The sequence below is a fragment of the Malaclemys terrapin genome, chromosome 24 (assembly GCF_027887155.1).
Source record: "Malaclemys terrapin pileata isolate rMalTer1 chromosome 24, rMalTer1.hap1, whole genome shotgun sequence".
Taxonomy (NCBI): domain Eukaryota; kingdom Metazoa; phylum Chordata; order Testudines; family Emydidae; genus Malaclemys; species Malaclemys terrapin.
The window spans coordinates 8,388,793-8,407,798 of NC_071528.1; the positions used below are offsets into that span (position 1 = coordinate 8,388,793).

Genomic DNA, 19,006 nt, shown 5'->3' on the forward strand with positions numbered 1-19,006 from the left:
CAGACTGCATTTAAATTGCTTTTAAAAAAAAAAAAAATTTACCCGTTCATCCGTTTCAGGTTAGTTTGTAATCCTACTTCCTTAGCCCATGCTGCCACTTTTCTTCTGAGAGCAGATGATTTTGCACCCACAGATTTCATTTTTTCTTGTATTTTCTCCCAGACACGAGGCACTCCCATAAAAGCTGTTGGTCTCACCTCCCGTAAGGTGTCTATCAGGCTGCCCTAAGTGAAGTAGAATTTTAACGTTTAAAACCACTTTTGTTCAGAAGAGGTTTTGTTTCTAGTTGACACCTAGATTTCCTTCCAAAAGCCACCGATGATGATTGAGTCAACACTGATTACTAATGAGTAGAGTACTCCATTCCTACAATACACTCCCATCTTCAAGGGGCACAAACCCAGAATCAGCACCCATTTCAACTTGCAGGAATCCAACTCACAATATGCCATAGTGCCACTACACTGTGGACTCCAGATTAGTGTCAAAAGCTAGGTGCCCCCAGAAACCAGCCTCTTGTGCTCAGCAATTAGTCTAGCCCTGGAACATTCATACTAGCCACCTTGCCTTTTTGTATGGCTAGCAGCGTGGAGAGGAGTTTGCTTTCTGAGTGCTAGTCACAAACTCTGGTTTTCAAAGGCCAGGGCATGTTAATGCCCCTTGCTTTGACTCCAGATGCACATGTGCCAACTATGCATCAAGGGCAAAAAACCTGGCCCTTCACATGACCGGGTAGAGATTTTCTCCTGGGGAGATTTTGGAGTATGGCCAGTAAACCCACTGCACTACCCCTCTATTAGAAAGGGAAGTTGCAGAATATATAGTGTCTGAAATGACATTCAAGGACCCAATATATTCATATAGATTCAGAGTCATGGTCACCTTATCCATCTTTGTACAATACAGAGCAGAAAGGTGAATAGATGTCAGTTACTTGCTAGTGTGTCGAGTTTAAGGGTCTGTTTTAGGTTACAAAACCAGTGTTATTTACTATTACTTGGATAAGCGTAATCTGAGTTTCTCAGGATTTTGTCAGCTTTGTTCATAGCCAACCTAGGTTTCCTCTTGTGACACAACTGCTAAAAAACACTGAGCTACACAGCCCTGTTACTGTCTATAAGCATCTAGATTAAGTAGCATGGTCTTTACCTTCAGTGCATCTGGCTGAGCAAAGAAAACTTGTGCACCAAAGGTTATTGGCAGCCAAATATCAATCATTTGGGCAGCAATATGACTGAGGGGAAGATAGCTGATCACCAGCTCCTGTTGTTCGGTAGCTTCGGTCAGTTGCACGTAGCGCCCTGCTGATAGCGAAGTCCAAGTTATCTGAGAACAGAAGCACCTCATGGTTACCATTCACACTAGTGGTTCTGAACAAGTTTGCAAGGCACAACACAGATGTTATTTAATGTTGTGAACTGCAGAGTATCTAAACAAGTATGCTTTGTGTGTTTTAAATCCACTAAACATTTCACTTTGGGAGTTTCTCCCTTTTCCTGGTCTCTTTGGCTAGTTTGAAACTTGTGTTTAACTTAATCAATTTGGGGTGAAAACCGAACGAGCCCTATCAGTTAAGGTTAAGTGGGTAACAATTAGATTACTAGATTCCAAGGCCAGAAATGACCACTGATCATCTAATCTACCTTCTGTAGAACACAAGCCATAGAATTCCCCAAATAATTCCTTTTGAACTACAAATATTTTTCTAGAAGATCTGATCTTAATTTACTAGTTGCCATGGACTAAGAATCTACTATGACTCTTGGTAAATTGTTTCAGTGGTTAATTGCCCTCTTCAAAATTTACACCTTATTTCCAGTCTGAACGTCTCCAGCTTCAGTTTCCAGACACTGGATCTTATACTTTGGTCTGCTAGACTGAAGAGACAATAATCAAGTATGTGTTCCCCTGTAGGTACTTGTAGGCTGACCGAGTCATCCCTTAACCTTCTCTGTGAGGCTAACTAGACAGTGCTCCTTGGGTGGGATTCAGGAAGGCACTCAGCTGTTGCAATGCTGAGCATCATGGCACCTAACTTTTAGGCATCTAGAAAGTCACAGGAAACACAGATATCCACAATGCCAAGTTAGGCTTCCTCTGTAACAAATGGGGAGAGAGAGGCACCTAAGAATGCAATTCACAAAAGCCATGTTAGGCGGGAAGCCCACTAAGACAGCCAGTGGGAGATGCTCACCAGAGGGGTGTGTCCTAACCCTGCCCCTCTGTGATAGGTGCCTATCTCTGCTTAGCAACCCATGAATGGGAACCAGCCATCTGGAGTCAGGCAGCTTAGGAACCGAAGTCACTTCTCACGAGAAGGAGTTAGACTCTGCCCCACTCTACACATAGTGGCTGGAGGGGGTGATGCCCACCTTACAAACAGTTCCTAGCTCAGAGGTTAGAGCATGCACCTGGGAAATAGGAGCTCCAGGTTCAATTCCCCCTCTTTGGCAGAGGAGGAGAAGGGAGCATGTGGACAGGGGTCTCTCTCTCAGGAGTGTGCCCTAGCCACTGAGGTCTGGGATATTTTGATGTGGGGCTCCCTCCATTTCTCCTGAGGAAGCTGTTCCACTGTGTGTAAATAATGAGTGACGGGACCCAGGAGGTGAGTGCCCTAAACGCTGGGCTACACAGTCATTCCCACTCTCTTGTCCAGCGACTGCCCCACATCAGAATGTCCTATAGCTCAGTGGTAGAGCCCACCTCAGTGGTGGGAATTGCACCTGGGTCTCCCATAATCCAGGTGAGTGCTCTAGCTATTGGGGCACAAAGCTAGAGTAGGCACCACCACTATCCCTTCCTCCAGCCAGATTTTGAGTAAGAGCTGCTCCAGTGGGCTTGCTTGGAGGCCACTTATGAGATCAGGCTCTGCATGCAGCTATAGTGGCTGAAAGCCAGTCTTTCCTTGATTTGAGAGTCACTGTCTAGGCCGGGCTTAGGTGGGAGATAGGCATCCGGATGCCTAGATGGAGGCAGCAGTGCACATGTCCAGAGCATGAAACAGACGCTGAGGGAACTTTTACCCTGAACAAGCTTAGGCACCAAGTGAGTTTCAGTGCCTACAGAATTCAGCAGGAGTTGTATGGATCACAGTGGAGCCAAAACTGGGACTTAGGCACTTGAGTAGTTTTGTGGATCCCACACCTTGAGTCTATCCCTTCCCTATTTTTGAATTGTGGAAACAGTAGTCCAGCCATGGTCACAGTAGTGAACAATTTAAAAATGTAAAAACCCCTCTAGTCTTACTCAAGAATCTCCTATTTATGCATCCAAGGATCAGTGTCTCACTGGAGTTCATGTTCAGCTGATTATCCCAGGAAGCAATGACTCACATTTGGGGGTCATGGTAACTAGAGTCCCCCATCTGGTGTTATGGTCTACTTCTGTAGTTCCTAGATGTATGCTTCAAGTAGATGTTCAGCCCCCTGCTACTGGAAGGGCAGCAGTAGGTCTTCCCCCTTCTCAGGGGTGACTGAAGGCATATGCCATTTATACTCTGAGGAAGCGGAGAAGAAATGTCACTTATGGGCAGGTATTTCCATCATTGCTCACAGCAGGGCAGTCTTGCACCTTCTGACAGGCTATTGACTAGATGGAGCACTGGTCTGGAAATTCTCATGTTCCCTGTTGGGTCTGCTCAGGCACTAGGAAAGCATCCTGGGTCCAGTACCCAAATCTCTTGATCAAAACGAATTCAGTAAAGACACTGTGTATGCAGAAGCTACTTATAAAGAGAAAGTGAAGATTAGACCTGCCAGGGCATCTCAGTCACTTTCTCCTCAATTGCCTTAGTCCCAGTGGCCAATACTACTCCGCTTTCAATCTACAGTCACTGTCTGGGAGATTGTACACTTAGAGCTTAAGAAGGGTTTCAAAAAGCAAACTGTATGAACTTGCATCCACAGAAGACAGTCATGACCATTGGACAGGTTTGGTTTGTGCTTTTGGGGTGAGGTTAAGCCTCGGTTTTCGTCTCACACACATTAGGTGTGGCCCTTCAGTCCAAGGACTGCGCTTTTCAGAGGCTCTCTTGGTATCTTAAGAGATTCACCAGCTGAACAAAGAGCATAACCTCAAAACAGATTCATGAGATGCTCCTAATTTGACATTTTTGCTGGCTGTCTAGTCTCAAACTACATAAGGTGTGTAAAACAGCATTAGTAATACTAGGGAAACAAGTTATCCCAAACTACTTGAGTCACCTCTATGCGGAGGCCATCATGGGGAGGAGTGTCTAGGTTAGTGGTGGCTCTGCCAGCCCATTTGATGGAAGGTGAGGGTTCTAGTCTTGTTTCATTAAATAGCCCCCCCCATGAATGCTGGCCAAGGTTAAGCTTTGTAAAATGAGATACTGATCATTTGTAAATTGCATTGAGATCTAAGAAGAGACATAAGAGCTAGCCATTATAGCAGTAACGAACAGTAGGGCCCAAGTCTACAAGAAACCCAGCAGCAGTTTCAGTGTCCTGATCCGGGTCATGGAAGAGTACTGCCCTTGTTGAAGTTAGTCTGTCACTAATGTGACAAATGGTTCTCTGTATTTGGAGGACAAAATATGTCTAATAATTCTTTTCCTAGAGATCTATTCTGACCAAGCCATGGGTGCTCTGGACATACACTTGTGGGACATGACAACGTAGGCAAGATTTGCCTTACTTCTGGTCAGAGTGAATGAATTTTGACAAATCTTGCTTTAAATAAAAATAAATAAATAAATGTGGTCTTGAAAAGAGAAACCGTTCCAAAGTTAATTTGTGTTCATTTCAATTATGTCCTAGTGTTAAAATATTTGGCCATTCTTCCAAACTCAACACTATTTAAAATAGTGCATCCCAGAAATCTGAAAGCCAAAAGCAGTTCTCTTTTTTACTTGTAGGCAAGAATACTTACATTATCATGACTGAGCATAACGCCCTTTGGCTGTCCAGTTGTTCCTGAGGTATAGATCAGCGTACAGCATTGGTTAGGCTTCTGGGACTCAATGATCTTATCAAGCTGGGAATCTGGAACATCACTGCCAAGGCTCATAAATTCACTCCACTGCATTCAAAAGTAAAAAGCTTGGTCAGGCTTTACACCTTCTTTCACATATGCAACTAAGCTGTCTGGAAGGGCTGGGGTGGGTGGAGGTATTTAAATTGGTGAAGACCATGATTGTTTTTCCAGTGAGATTTCACAGGTTTACACATCTAATTATATCTTCACTTAGTCCATGGAGGTCTTTCCATCAAGAATTCACTTCAATTACAATACAGTGTATTAAGAGGTGGATATGGGTGTGTGGAATATGGAGGGGGTGGCCCTAGCGCTGTGATTTTGTTCTACTGACACATGGAGAAGGAAGACATGTTTTGTGGGTGTAGTTTTAAGGGAGCTTCCTGGGCTGGTAGTGATGTTGTCATTGAGTCTTGCTTGTGTCTTGTCTAAGGACTTTTTTAAAAATAGGACTGGGAACACTTCCAGAAAAGCCATTTTTGTGCTTTATTGGAAATGGTGACCCTCCAGGAGAGTTTGAGAGATAAGGACCTACTTCTCCATGGCTTTTGTGTAGTCATTACATCCACGCTACACAGCTGTGAAGTTACCACTTGTGTGAGTGGAGAATTCTTATCTTGTAGTATTCCCCCCACCTCCATCCACTGTGTATAAGTGTAAGCAATTTATGAAAGAACATAATAGAATATCAAGAACTCTTTCCCCACCCCAAACTGTTCCCTGATGAACAAAGTAGGGCCCCTCCACAGGTGAGCCATGCCTGAGAGATGGCAGTGGGACAGTTTGTCAGTATTACTCACTAAAGCTGCATGTCAAGAGAGGTGTACTTGCAGCATCACCACAAACTGTAGCTAGTTATTCAGAGGTGTTTGTAATATGCAAGCAACACCTCAAATGTTACATAAGTATCATTACTTACAGTGTAGAGATTTGGTCTTTTCTCCTTAAGCTCTCCATTGTACTGGATGATTGCTTTCAGAAGAGGGAGCTTGTGCTGAACCTGCAGTAAAGAGGAAGCAAGGTATCAGAGTAAACTAGTGTTTCTTGCGCCTTCCTTTTAGCTTGAGATATGCAACAGAACTTTCTGATGTAGTCTGAAGATAGCTTCCCCCACAACTGAAAACACCGCCACCTTTGGAGTGGAGAATATTAATGCTATTTAATGATAGTCAGAGAATCCAACAGGATTCTCAGACTATTTGAACTGGAGGAACTTCAGGTAGTTAGAAAGTAATTATCCAGACTGAAGTTTTACAGGAACACCTTGATTTCCAGAAAGCATCATGGAATTTGTAGTGACGCTTTATTTTTGCTTGTGGTATTCCTTGATGATTTCAAGAGCCTTGACTAGGAGTGTAAACCGTGCGTTTATAACTTCAACTTTCCACCTGGAAAAGTGCTTTGGCTACCAGCCCCCACCCATCCACCTCTGATGGGCAAGAGCACAGGTTGGATTGTTTGATTTCAGTTTTAATGAGATTCCAGTCTTCATATTTAACATTGCAATCACCTTTTCACTCTAGTCCCAATTGGTCTTCCCTGCCCACTCACAGGAAGGCTTGCAAGCATTAGTGAGTGTTTGTACTCCACCGTATCCCTTTAGAGTGCCACGCACACACCAGTGTGGTTTGAAATCGCAGGGGGAAAGGGGCAGTTCTGCCATACTGTCAAGTCCCCTTCCATTCCCAGCCCAGAAACAGACATCTCTTGGTTTGACAGAATAAACGAACAGGAGAGGGAACACACCCTAGAGTAGAGCTAGGGATGTAATTTAAATACTTGCTTGACTATCTAACCCAGCCAAATGCTTTCCATATGCCACTGCCACCCCTAAACAACTCTATAAAAAGATACTTACTTCTAGGATTTTCTGCAGCTGTTTATGATTCTCCACAACCAGGATATTAGCGCCACAGTTCTCTGCTACATACTGGCAGGCTTCAGGAGAGTTTGTGGTGTAGATGCCAACAGCAAAACCACTATAAATAAATCAGAGTTCGAGGGTAACTAGTCAAGGATTTCAGTCTCAGAAGTTGGCCTCTCTACAGAAGAGCCTTCCCACCTGGAAAAGTGCTCCGCGATGTAAAGACAGATGAATCTAAATTCCTTTTTTGTAATGAGGATACCTCCTGTGTGTTAAGTTCTAGAAACTGAGATTCCATTAATGAAGATTTATAACGTGTGTTTTTCAGGAGCCACAATATACTAAAAAGCAACAGAGGGTCCTGTGGCACCTTTGAGACTAACAGAAGTACTGGGAGCATAAGCTTTCGTGGGTAAGAACCTCACTTCTTCAGATGCAAGAATATACAATATACTAGATTGTCTTTACTAGGCCTGTAACGGAGCTGAGGTTCTGCAGTCGTCGTCCCCACCCCACCATGAAGTGCAATGAAACTTTCTTTCAGACTAGCGTATTATTGCTTCAGCTCAGCGTTCTGGAAGCACAACATCCTTTAATCCAGTGGATCTCAACCAGAGGTCATGAGCAGGTTTCAGGGAGTCCGCCAAGCATTAGACTCACTGGGACCCAGGGCAGAAAGCTGAAGCCCAACCGCATGGGGCTGAAGTCCGAGTCCCTGAGCCCCACCCTCCAGGGTGGAAGCCAAAGCCCGAGCATCTTGGCTTTGTGGGGCTCCCTGTGGTGGGGGGCCCCAGGCAGTTGCCCTGCTTGCTATCCCCTAACACTGGCCCTGGTTTTTATATGCAGAAAACCAGTTGTGGCACAGGTGGGCCGTGTAGTTTTTAAACAGCATGTTGGGGGGAGAGGGGACTCAAAGAAAAAAGGTTGAGAACCCCTGCTCTAATCAAGCAATAGATAGATCCCTCTAGTCTGCCTTGTTCATTTGTTATTAGAAGTACTAATGATCGTTAAAAAGATATATCTAGAGTCTAAACAAATTTTTAGCCACAAATAAAGAGTAGAGCCTTTGACATCAATAGTTTCATCATGTTTTTAACATCTATTGGCATCTGAAAATGTAATAGTCTTTAAAGTGCCAGTGCAAACTAAATTGGTTTCTTACCCAGCAAGAATAGCTCCAATGTCAGCAATAAACCACTCTGCAGAATTAAATCCCAAAATGCCCACGCCATGGAAACGCTCCAATCCCAACTGTAAACAAAGATCAGATAGGATAGGATTTATTTCTCTTGGAAAATTAAATGCCTTAAAATGAGTTAAGCCATGTATACACTAGCGAGCTTACAGTGGCACAGCTGTACTGGTGCAGCTGTAAGATGACTTGTGTAGCTGCTCTAGGCTGACAGGAGAAAGCTCTCCTGTTGACATAAAACCACCTCAACAAGCAGTGGTAGCTATGTTGGTGGGAGAAACTTTCCCACTGACATAGCCCTGTGCACACCACCACTTTTGCCAGTGAAATAAATGTAGGTTGCTTGAGTGTTTTTTCTGAGCAACAGTTTTTCCAACATAAAGTGGTAGTATAGGCCTTAGTTTGCTGAACATCTTGCCACATACTTTGAGCATAAACATCAAGAAAAACCCCACCCAGCATACAAAAGGATTTGCATTAAAGAAATTCCCTTAAGGATTAGCACAGAACCAGGGACAGTGCTACCATTTAGGCAAACTAGGCAGTTGCCTAGGGTGCCAAGATTTGGGGGCGCCAAAAAGCGGTGCCCCCAATTTAAAAATAAAAAACCACACAGAGTTCCTACGCCCCCTCCCAGAGTGCGTGGTCGCCGCTCCACTTCTCCCACCTCCCTGGCACCACAAGCCCAGGAGGGGAGGAGAATTAGAGCAGGGGGGCATGCTCAGGCAGGAGGCAGAGCAGAGGTGAGCTGGGGTGGAGAGCTGCTGCACGGCTCCCCGGGGGAGGAAGCTGCCGCTGCAGGGCTTGGGGGCGGGGGGGGGGGGGTATGCAAGGTGGAAGTTTCGCCTAGGGCGCAAAACTTCCTTGCACCAGCCCTGCACAGAACCAACATACAAGTTGTTAAAATTTAGTCTCAAGACATTGCTCTGTTTTGTTCAAAGTGCAAATGCAGACTCCCAGCAAGTGCAATAAGACCATTTCATTGGCATGAAGTAATACATTATAGTTTAAGACAAGATCAGGAATCTAAACTCATGAGCTTAATCTAGACAGATATCAGCTCCCTCTGTGGACTTAGGCAAAATTTAAAAATGGCAGAAAGAGAAAGTTAGTAGGAGACAGTTGTATTTAGTACCTTTCATAGTTACTTTGAAGGTTAGGTTAGTCATATTTTAATTTAAAATGTGACTTATCAGTAATATCAAGGGCATCCATCCTGACTCCATTGAAGCCCAGGGCTGGTTTGCTATGGACTTCAATTGGACCAGGATTTCACATCAGATCCTCCTGGTTCTGCTGCAGGAACTCCTACTACACAATTGAAAGGGCAGGAGTCTGGGATTTCAGAGCTTCTTTAAGTTAGTCTATTGCTCTAACAGAAAGCACATGTGATTTTTAGTTTGACAAATCCTCTCTAGTCATGAGTGAAACCTGGACAAAAGGTCCAATATATTCAGCCATAGAGTTCCTGCAAGAGGGTGGCACACAAGACTTTCTAGGCTAGTGAAAAGCCAAGCAGAAAGTTTTGAAGCAACTTTTCACTCTTATTCAAAGGTCACTTTTTCCAGTTTGGCCATTTCCTTAGTTTTGAGATATTTTAATAAACAGACCGAACATTTCATGGACAGTAGGAGACACTCGCGTATAGTAATAGCATTGTCAAGCAGCAGCCCCTGCCAGTTGCTGAGAAGTCTAAGAATAGACTGACCTCTTGGAGCCAGACTTGAAAGATTTTTCTGGAGAGTATAATCACATCCTTGGGTCTCATTAGTTATTGCAGCAGAGAGTATACAAATAGAACGAGGCTTGGCTGGTAAGTGAGAGTTCTGTAAGGTTGTCTTGAATTTTTCAAGATGGGCGGGGAGGGAAATTAAACATTTAAATAATAAATGTGTCCAGAATTAACCCACACTTTTAGAGTTAAGTTACACAACAGAATAAGCCAGGTTTAGAGTCTAAGTTTAAATTCCTTTGAGGAATGTTAGGTATATCCAAGATGAGGAAAAAACCCCAACTCACAAGCCTCCTGAAGAGTCATCCTCTGGCATGAGCACATGAGAAGTTTCAGACAGAACAATTCAGTTAGCAAATGTATCTCATTAAGACTCCATGATACTGAGCCACAGTTTCCACTGTGCCCCACCCCTCTTCCTGTAAAATTAGGGCATACTTAGAAAATGTTTAAGTTTCAGTGACTGAATATGGACATTAGTGCAATCAGAGTGACAGTGGATGGGTGAATAAAAGTTCTACAAGACATACCTTTATAAAGCTTTTTGCTGCCTTCCGACATTCCTCATAGTATTGCTTATAAGTTTGCTTTATCCACTGGTCACCCTTCTTTGATGCAAGGGCAAAATAGTCACCATATTTTTTAACAGCTTCCTGTAATAGTTCAGGAACAGTCTTTGGTGTCTCACTACCAATACCCTGTTGCTCTAGCCTTAGTTTAACTTCTCCATCCCGTCGTGTTGTCCATAGGCCTGAGGCAGGGGATGAACCTAGTATTTAAAATAAACAAGGTGTTAGTGTAATGCCTTGCATTTAGATTTTTTCCTTCTGCCACTATGAAATAAGTGGTGTCAAATCTGAGAGATTGTACCCAAGATGTAATGTGAATTGTCATTTTGGGCAAGTTGGCAGGTAGGTCAGATTCTATTTTGAGACTGGAGTTTTGCTGAAACCTGAACTATATTCAAACTGTACAAAAGAACAAAAACGGGGAACCTGAAACCTCTCCCTCCCACTACTACTACCACCACCACGTGCCCTCTAACAAGGAGGGTGCTATTCTGACAGAAGATGCTTATACAGGACCAGCTGGTACCCTTCTGTGGAGGCCAAACTCATTCAGTGCCTCTGCCCCAAGGGGCTTATCCACTGGCACACAGCATAGTGTAACATTTACCCCTCCCTGAGGGCCACCACCACTGCAACCCAAGCTAAATTCAGCATGGTTTCTCAGGAGACAATTCTGCAGGTTAAGTTTCTTTGTTTTATAGCATACAATTTTGGAAGGCAACAATTTAAAGAAGTTTAAAGCAACTTATTTGATGGTTATAATTATCTTTTGTTATAAACTGATTCCTTTTTGCTTACCTTTGGATCTAAACATATCTAGCTGAGATTCCTCAGTCTTGGTCTCTTCGGTTATTTCAGCGTTATGGTCCTCAACGGTTCTGCAAGCACTAAGTATTGGATGTTATTTTAGTACACTGACCTAAGTGTACAGCATATTTTCATCACAGTTCTCAGATATTTTCACAGTTTCATCATTTAGTTATGCTAATCCCTTGATGTCAGGAGGGGGATTTTCCTACTCTATTGTTGGTCCCCAATATTCTGGATTTGAGTCTGTTGTTCCTTTTACTGACAGTCTATATGGGGCTAACATAGCAAGACAGTCCCAGCCTCAAAAACTTTACAATCTAAATCCAAAGTGTTTTTGTTAACACAAGTTTGAACACAGTTTGGACCCGAACATGAACTGATTACTTGCATTGCGAGGCAAGCTGAGCCTGAACTCATAAGCTTGGCATGCACTGGCAGCTAGGAAGACTGGCACAACTGGGGGAAAACACACACACAAGCCAAACAGCTTCCCAAGTTGTGGACTTAAAGCAGATGCCAGAAGTGGAGGAGTGCTCTTCTGCTCCTTCTAGGGAACGGGTCTTCCCTGCTCACTGCCACAGAGAGCCAATCCAGGACACTTGGCCCCAGCAGCTTTTCCTCCTTACCACTCAGATGAGCGGTCACCCAGCACTCTCTCAGGAAAGTCCCTAAGAGGCCCAGAAGGATTCAGCAGCCTGAAAGTCGGTCAATTTTCACAACTTCCAACACGGCTTTTGCACAAACTCTAGTACGCTTCAGCCACCAGTAGTCAACAAAAACCACCACATTACGCCAGATGCGTCAAAGGAAGGTGAAAGAAACCCCTTCTGGTCTGGTTAGTCCATTAAGGGAAGGTTTCCTAAACACTTATCAGTTAATGGGCGGCTTTTCTCTCAAAGCATGAAGGTTTATATCCCACAGGTCCATAAGATGGAATGCAAGAGATCCTCTGAGTCACATAAAAGTTAGTTTTGACTCCTACTAAGCTGTTTGCCTCAATAGTGTCTTGAGGTCTCTTCCTAGCCCACCATGCATCTCCAGACCCTTTTTTAGCCCATTACCCCCCTCACCCCACCTCCTCCAAAAAGCCATGGAAGTAGCTTTTCACAAGTCATACAATGTTTGATACCTGTGTTGTGTGGCTGAAATAGCCACCTAACTAGTGTTTCACCATTTTTATGGTCGACTTAGTCCTAGACATAACTTTGAGGCAGTGATCAGAGCTCAAGTGAGTCATGCAAACTATATAGTTAAGGCTGTGAGTTGGTCATGACTTTCCGTGACCTCTGTAGCAGCTGGTGCGGCTGGCTCTGGGGCAGCCCAAGCTCAGGCAGCCCATGGGGCATTTGCACCAGCTGCTGCTGGGGCAGTCTCAGGCCACTGCCCACCCCCCAGCAGCAGCAGGAGATTCGGTGAGGGAGGGGGTGAAGGCTCTGGGCAGCACTTACCTTGGGGGGGGGGGGGCGCTCCCCAGAAGTGGCAACATGTCCCTTCCTCCCTCAGCTCCTAGCAATGTGTGCTGCCTCCGCCCACAGGCACTGCCCCTGCAACTCCCATTGACTGTAATTCCTGGCCAATGGGAGCTGTTGTGCTGGCAGTGCAGAGCTAGAAGCTATGGGAGGGACATGTTGCTGCTTCTGAGAAGCTGGGTAGGGAACCTGCCAGTCCCACTAACTCCCCCAACAGCACCCATGGTTCCCCCTCCCCCAATATTTAGTCGGGGTATAGTACAAGTCATGGACAGGTCACAGGCCAAGTTCTCTCTAAGCTACGCAACAGCCTATTAAGTGCCATGCAGGTGCTTAGGGCTGCAGTGGGGAGAGATTCCTTCCCCCTAGCCCCAGAGGGAAGTGGGGGGGGGGCGGGGGAGTCCTCTCCCCCTGCCGTAGCCCTGGGACAGCCTACACCCCAAGCTCCTCATTCTTGGCCCCATCCCGGAGTCTGCACCCTCAGCCGTGACCTGTCTGACTTTTACTAAAAATATAAGGGACTAAAAGGTTGCCTTAACTATAGTTATTTGAGTCATCAACATAATAGTTAAGGGATCATCCCATCATGGTGCTGGGCAACATCTCTCCTCCAGTTTTAATCTTGCTGGAAGACAACTTTTGTAGAAGATGGGGAGCAACTGAACTCCACTGTACCCTCTTGGCTGCTGAGAGGAATGGAGAGATGTGGTATTCTTCCTCTCCAAGACAGGTTTATTCATCAGACCTTCATTCTCTGCCTTCATTAGCCAGGTATGTTTGGCATAATGAAAAATCTGCCAGCAGTCACATACCTCACCTTCCAGATAAGCTAACTGTACTCCGGCCTGGCCTTTGGGGACCCATGCACCACTCACTAGAATGAGATTCCTTGAGCTACAAGTGTAACTGTCCTGCTCTCCTAGTATTCAAATGGATGGTGCTTACCCCCCTGCACTCTACAACATGCCATTCATACAGTCCCCTTAACTCATTAGTCAGCCATGACTGCCAGATAATCTAAATAAAGGTTATTTTCCACCCCATAAGGATTGAATATTCCCTTCTACCTTGCCTTCCCAATTTGCCTTCCTGTTTCTCTAAAGTCCGTCACTCTTTGACATCACTGTGGGCTGATGGGCAGGTGAGCACTTCATGTCAGTACTGAACCTTCAGTCTTCTCCATGAGAACTCAGGTAGGGGGAAGAGTCCCACCTTTTGTTCTGTTAAGTAATGATCCACGGTTCGAGTGAGGGTATCCCTCAATGTCCACTTACTGAGAATTTTCTGAGCAAGTGCCAGTCTTCTAGAACTCACTAAGTTCTTATGACATCACTGACTTCTGAATTCTAGGCTGTCCCTAGCCCTAGGTATCAACTTTGACCCTACAGGCAGGCAGGGTCACTAGGACACTAACTGTTGCTACAGAAATAGCAAATCTTAGCTAGATCATTGTGACATACAAGAGTCCTGGCACATGATTGGCTGTAGATAGGTCTGTAGTTTTAGCTTGTAGTTCTGTTTTTTTTATTTTTTCCACCCTCATTTTATCATAGAATATCAGGGTTGGAAGGGACCTCTAGTCCAACCTGTTGCTCAAAGCAGGACTAATCCCCAACTAAATTCCCCAATAGTCCCTTCAAGGATTGAACTCACAACCCCGGGTTTAGCAGGCCAATGCTCAAACCACTGAGCTATCCCTCCCCCTGTTGGCTTTGGTACAAGAGAATGTTGGTCCCAGGCATGTTTCTGTTCCTGATTCAGTCAGAATTCTTCTCCAGCAGCAGTTGGTTTGACAAGGACCTTATGCTATAATTATGCAGAAGCAAGTGTGAATGAAATATAATCTTCTGCTTAAATCAGCCTCAACTGAAGATAGCTTAATCTTTTGCCAGGCACTTCCCCATTGGCTAGGGCTCAAGGCTATAAATCTTTGTTCCAGGCCATCTACGTTAGGGAGGTTTTTATGGGCCAGGGAGTCCTAGCAGACCATAGGTTCACCTGACCAGCTATACAGTTCTCTCCTCACCAAACACCACAGAAAAGTGACTGACAGGGAAGCCACAAGAGTGGACATGTGACCCTCCCTAGCAGTATGTTTCAGGGCAGCCATCAGAGATGTAGGGGCAGGGGACGGGACTGGGGAAGACCCGGCTGGTAGCTCTTATGCTGCGCCTGGCTCAGCTGCTAGTCCTGACTGGGCTGGGGAGGACGGGACTTCCTCTTCCCCTACATGGCATCCAGGGCTGGGTCACACCCACCCCACGATTTCTCATCCAGCTGCAGGAAGCTCTGCAAACTTCCTGTTTCCTGCACCCATCATTCCTCAGCTGCAAGGGGAGGGATCCCTGTATAGGGAAATGCGCCCCCATCTGCCCCCCCCGCATGCATCCAGACCCTCATAACCAGACCCCCCTGCTGAGCCTCACCCCTCCCCCACACAATCCCCCCCCCCCCCCAATAAGCTCCATTCCCCCTGCACCTGGACCACCCAGTTGAGCCACCTTCACCTGGACCCCCTGCAGAGTCATCACCTTTGCACCCAGACCCCTGCCCCAACAAGCACCCAAATCCCCCCCACACCTGGATCCCCCACACAGAAGCCTCTCAACCCACACCTAGATCCCCCCCTGCCCCCCCACTAAGCAGGTCCACTCCTGGATCCTGCCTTGCTAAGTCTGCCTGCGCACACCTAGCACAGAGGGGCAGGGCCTGGGGTGTTTCTGGGGCAGGCCCGGTCCTTCCGCTGTGTCAAGATTGGGTGCAGCCTCACCACTGAGTCTGTGTCCTCGGTGGGAGCGGCACAGTGATCTCCCACCTCTGTGCAGCCAATCTTTACTTTTAGTTTTCCCATAGAGTTTAAGAGATACATGGCTACACATTGCCTACTTTGACAAAGATCCCCCTGACTTCCCTCATGAGGGACAAACAAGAAGTACTTTCCTACATTTGGAAATTTCTCTGCAGACAGCCAATATTCTGTTTGCAGTATAGCAACATTCTGTAATATAGAAGTGCGAGGTATTAGACACAAATGGCCAATGCCTTTCTACAGACAAATTTAAATTCTGCCAGAGAGAGTTCACTTTTATAAAAAAAGTATGAATTTAATGTTAAGTTCAGTCTGCCTGTACAGAATGCTTTTTGAACATACACTATGCATTTGGTTTATTTCAGAAGCTAGTCACTGCACTATATAAAGCAAGTTCTATTCTGCTCTTTTACTTCCTCACAGCATTAGATTTTATAGTACAAACCCATGTTAATGTAGATGATCATGGAAACTATCATAGTTGTTAATCAAATGGGAAATAATCCAAGTAGAATTTTTTTTAAAGAAACTGGACAAACCTGGATGGAGAGTTCACCATGACATCACTAAGAGACACCTCACACGGCACTGGAACATCCAAGTTAGAGGCCGAATCTGCCAATACAGTACCCATTTCTGATTCAGACAGCATGGTCTCTGCAAGAGATTAAAATGACAAAGTGATAGTTTAAAACAGCTTTAAGGAAACCAGTTCTCCTCAACATTGTGTTATCTGAACAAGCCAATTCAAACAACTGTCACTGAAGGCAGCAGTATTTGTATTTGCAAAGATAAAATAAGATTCTTTATCTTGTCCAGTAGTAGGATGGCACTATAGAATATATTCTATGAGATTTGTTAAGAGTTGTTAGATCCTCCCCCCATTCATTTTTAAAAGAATAGTCTTTAGTTGAACTGCTTACAATTTTGAACATTTCATAAAAAGGTTCCCCCCATTTATATCTTACACTGTTTAGCCAGAAATACTGAATTTAGATCTTAACCCCCCAAAACCCCAACCATCAGAGAGTTAAGGTTTAGAGTCACACAGTGCACTGTCTGTGCCTTTGTCCAGTCCTTCTCCTCTGCAGTCTGTCCGCATGAGCACAGATGTGTAACATCCTTTATTTTTAAACTAGCGCCCACCAGGAAGAGCTATAGCATCTTATGTCATGTGTTCTCTGCATTGCAATTGGAAGTAGCCCATCACCCCACTTTTCTCCTTATATGGAAAGGCTGATCATGTGTTTGTTCCTCCCCCCCCCCCGCAACACCAGCACATGCAATTACTTTCTTAGAGGATGCTGGATACTTTCCTTTTTCCTGCCTGGAACATGTCCACAACAGCTGTGATGTGGTCACAGCAACAGGGTTACTGTACTATAGGCAGTCAAGAGGGCACTTGCTTGCAAAGCATCTATTACATTTGAACACAAAGTGTCACAATTCATTTTTGTAATAATCACAGTTTATGAAACCCACTCAGGAAGAAGGCAGCTACTAGTCAGCATTAAGTGAATGTATCACTATTTTGTCTTAAAGGTTGAGTTTGTTCTTCATCTAAAATTAACCTAATGCTAGAAGTGTCAGTTTTACTTGAGCTGTGCATTAGTCAGTACATAGACCTCAAACTCAGGATCATTGGGTTGGGCTTTATTTGCTTAGAAGAAAATCAAGGATTACAGGATTGTCTATGCCAGGTGACTAACAAACAGTTACGTTGTTTTTGGAAAGGCTGCCTGTGTTACTGTAAACACCACACCACACCCCCTCAGCACTGCACCCCAAAAGGGCACAATATAAGCCTCCTGCAGTAGTTTGGCTTGGCTGGATTTGCTGCAGGGAGCCATGGAAGAAGGCCCAGTCTTGAGTACTTAGTTCCACAGAGGCAGGCCCATGTGGCACACTAGACAGGGTCACTCCCAGGAGACTGGTTACTGGCTGGACCTAGACCAGACCATGCGATTCCATAACGTAAGAGGAAGAGCCTCAACACAAGCAGCATTATAAAGTCTTTGCTCCCTGTATGTTTTCACTGGGATGAATCTACTTTGCCAGCAGTCATAAGTGTCTGGGGTTTCTAAGCCACACACCCCATCTGAGCACATAGAGTAAGTGAAATAAAGTTGGGCAAGGAGTTTTCATGGAAGAATCTGGCTGAAATATCCTGCGTTTACAATTCATTTAAGTGATAGGATGTTCTTTTGACCTCCAAATTATCAGAACAGGGACTGTTGATTACATTGTCCACCCTACTCATACATATGTAAATACACAAAAAAAAAACATTATCTCCCTACATGTCTTTTGAGGGTTATTTATTTTGCAGGATGTTTAACCCTTTCTAGCCATGAGTCACACCCCTAACAGGAGACTGGGGTGGAAGGGTGAAATTAGAGCTCCTGTATACAATTTAAGGACCTTCCAGCATTGATATGAGCTATGTTTATATTCAAGTATCGGGGGTAGCCGTGTTAGTCTGTATCCACAGAAACAGTGAGGAGTCCGGTGGCACCTTCAAGGCTAACAGATTTATTTGGGAATAAGACTCCATGCATCTGAAGAAGGGTTTTTTTTACCCACGAAGGCTTATACCCAAATAAATTTGTTAGTCTTGAAGGTGCCACCGGACTCCTCATTGTTTTTGTGTTTATACTGAATTCTTTGTAAGGCTAAAATTATTGATGCATGCTTTGGCCCCAGTTAAAAACTTCGTCCATATTTTGTTAAACACTTTAGTGATTCCAGGGTTTTGGTCTGTGTGTTAAGTTAACAGCCATTAATGTTCTCCAGAGAGCACTTACTCTGCCATTCAGCCATGAAGGCTATGAGCTGTTGTACCTCAGTTTCCCTTTGTGCACAACAATTCAAACTTGTAGTGGTTTTTCTGCTGTGTACACTTTCAAGATTAGATACAGGCACCAACAGTGAAATATCAGTATCACCAGGCCTTTTAACATAGTGTGTGTTGTCATGTAATGAAAATGAAACAGTATAACCATGAAGCCTTTTACAACATAATGAGTTCTTATGTATTACTCCCAACATGTTCAAGGGTTTTTCAAAAAGCCCTGCACATTGTAGGTTTAGTTTTTTGTATCAGCAACGAGTTAGTTACAATCATAAGCAATAACATCAGTTTTATCACAAGTGTACATTTACAATTATTTTTGTCATGCCAAGCCTTTGGTTTAGGCAATTCATTCTTTAGGACAGCTTGTTCAATATCCCTTTGAATCTTTGTAGCTTTTTTTGACCTCAGGGTCTTCCTTAACATAGACTTTCAATTTAACCATTTCCTTGGTGTTTTGGTATTTTAGGGTTAACCTGTGGCTTTTATTTGCCAGGTTTAATCATTCTTGTCCCCCTGTCCAGTAGGGGGGAGATCTGAACTCTTTGGCATAAGAGAATCCACTGGCTGGCTGGGTGTGTCCCTTTCGCTAACAGGAACAGGCAAGTCTTTCTCCCCCCAGTCAGTTAGGTAATTTGCATCACAGTTCACCAGTTTTCAGATCCTCAATCTTTACCAATTCCAAGGCTGGACTCTGTCTTAAAGAGATGCCATC

General features: G+C 44.5%; 1 protein-coding gene across 2 annotated transcripts in view; it reads right to left on the reverse strand.

Annotated features, from left to right (window-relative positions):
- ACSBG2 (acyl-CoA synthetase bubblegum family member 2) overlaps positions 1-19,006 on the reverse strand; it is a 36,270-nt gene that overhangs the window by 8,734 nt on the left and 8,530 nt on the right. Inside the window, exons 1-10 of one of the 2 annotated variants that reach the window (XM_054013692.1) lie at positions 16,490-16,591; positions 15,980-16,097; positions 11,151-11,239; positions 10,314-10,552; positions 8,022-8,110; positions 6,854-6,974; positions 5,915-5,995; positions 4,891-5,040; positions 1,150-1,326; positions 43-224 (exon numbers count right to left, since the gene is read on the reverse strand). In XM_054013692.1, coding sequence (XP_053869667.1) covers positions 43-224; positions 1,150-1,326; positions 4,891-5,040; positions 5,915-5,995; positions 6,854-6,974; positions 8,022-8,110; positions 10,314-10,552; positions 11,151-11,239; positions 15,980-16,092 — 1,241 coding nt within the window. In that variant the 5' untranslated portion in view covers positions 16,093-16,097; positions 16,490-16,591. Of the gene's footprint in view, positions 1-42; positions 225-1,149; positions 1,327-4,890; positions 5,041-5,914; positions 5,996-6,853; positions 6,975-8,021; positions 8,111-10,313; positions 10,553-11,150; positions 11,240-15,979; positions 16,098-16,489; positions 16,592-19,006 lie in introns of those variants that run through there. The other variant, XM_054013690.1, reaches the window with a different exon arrangement.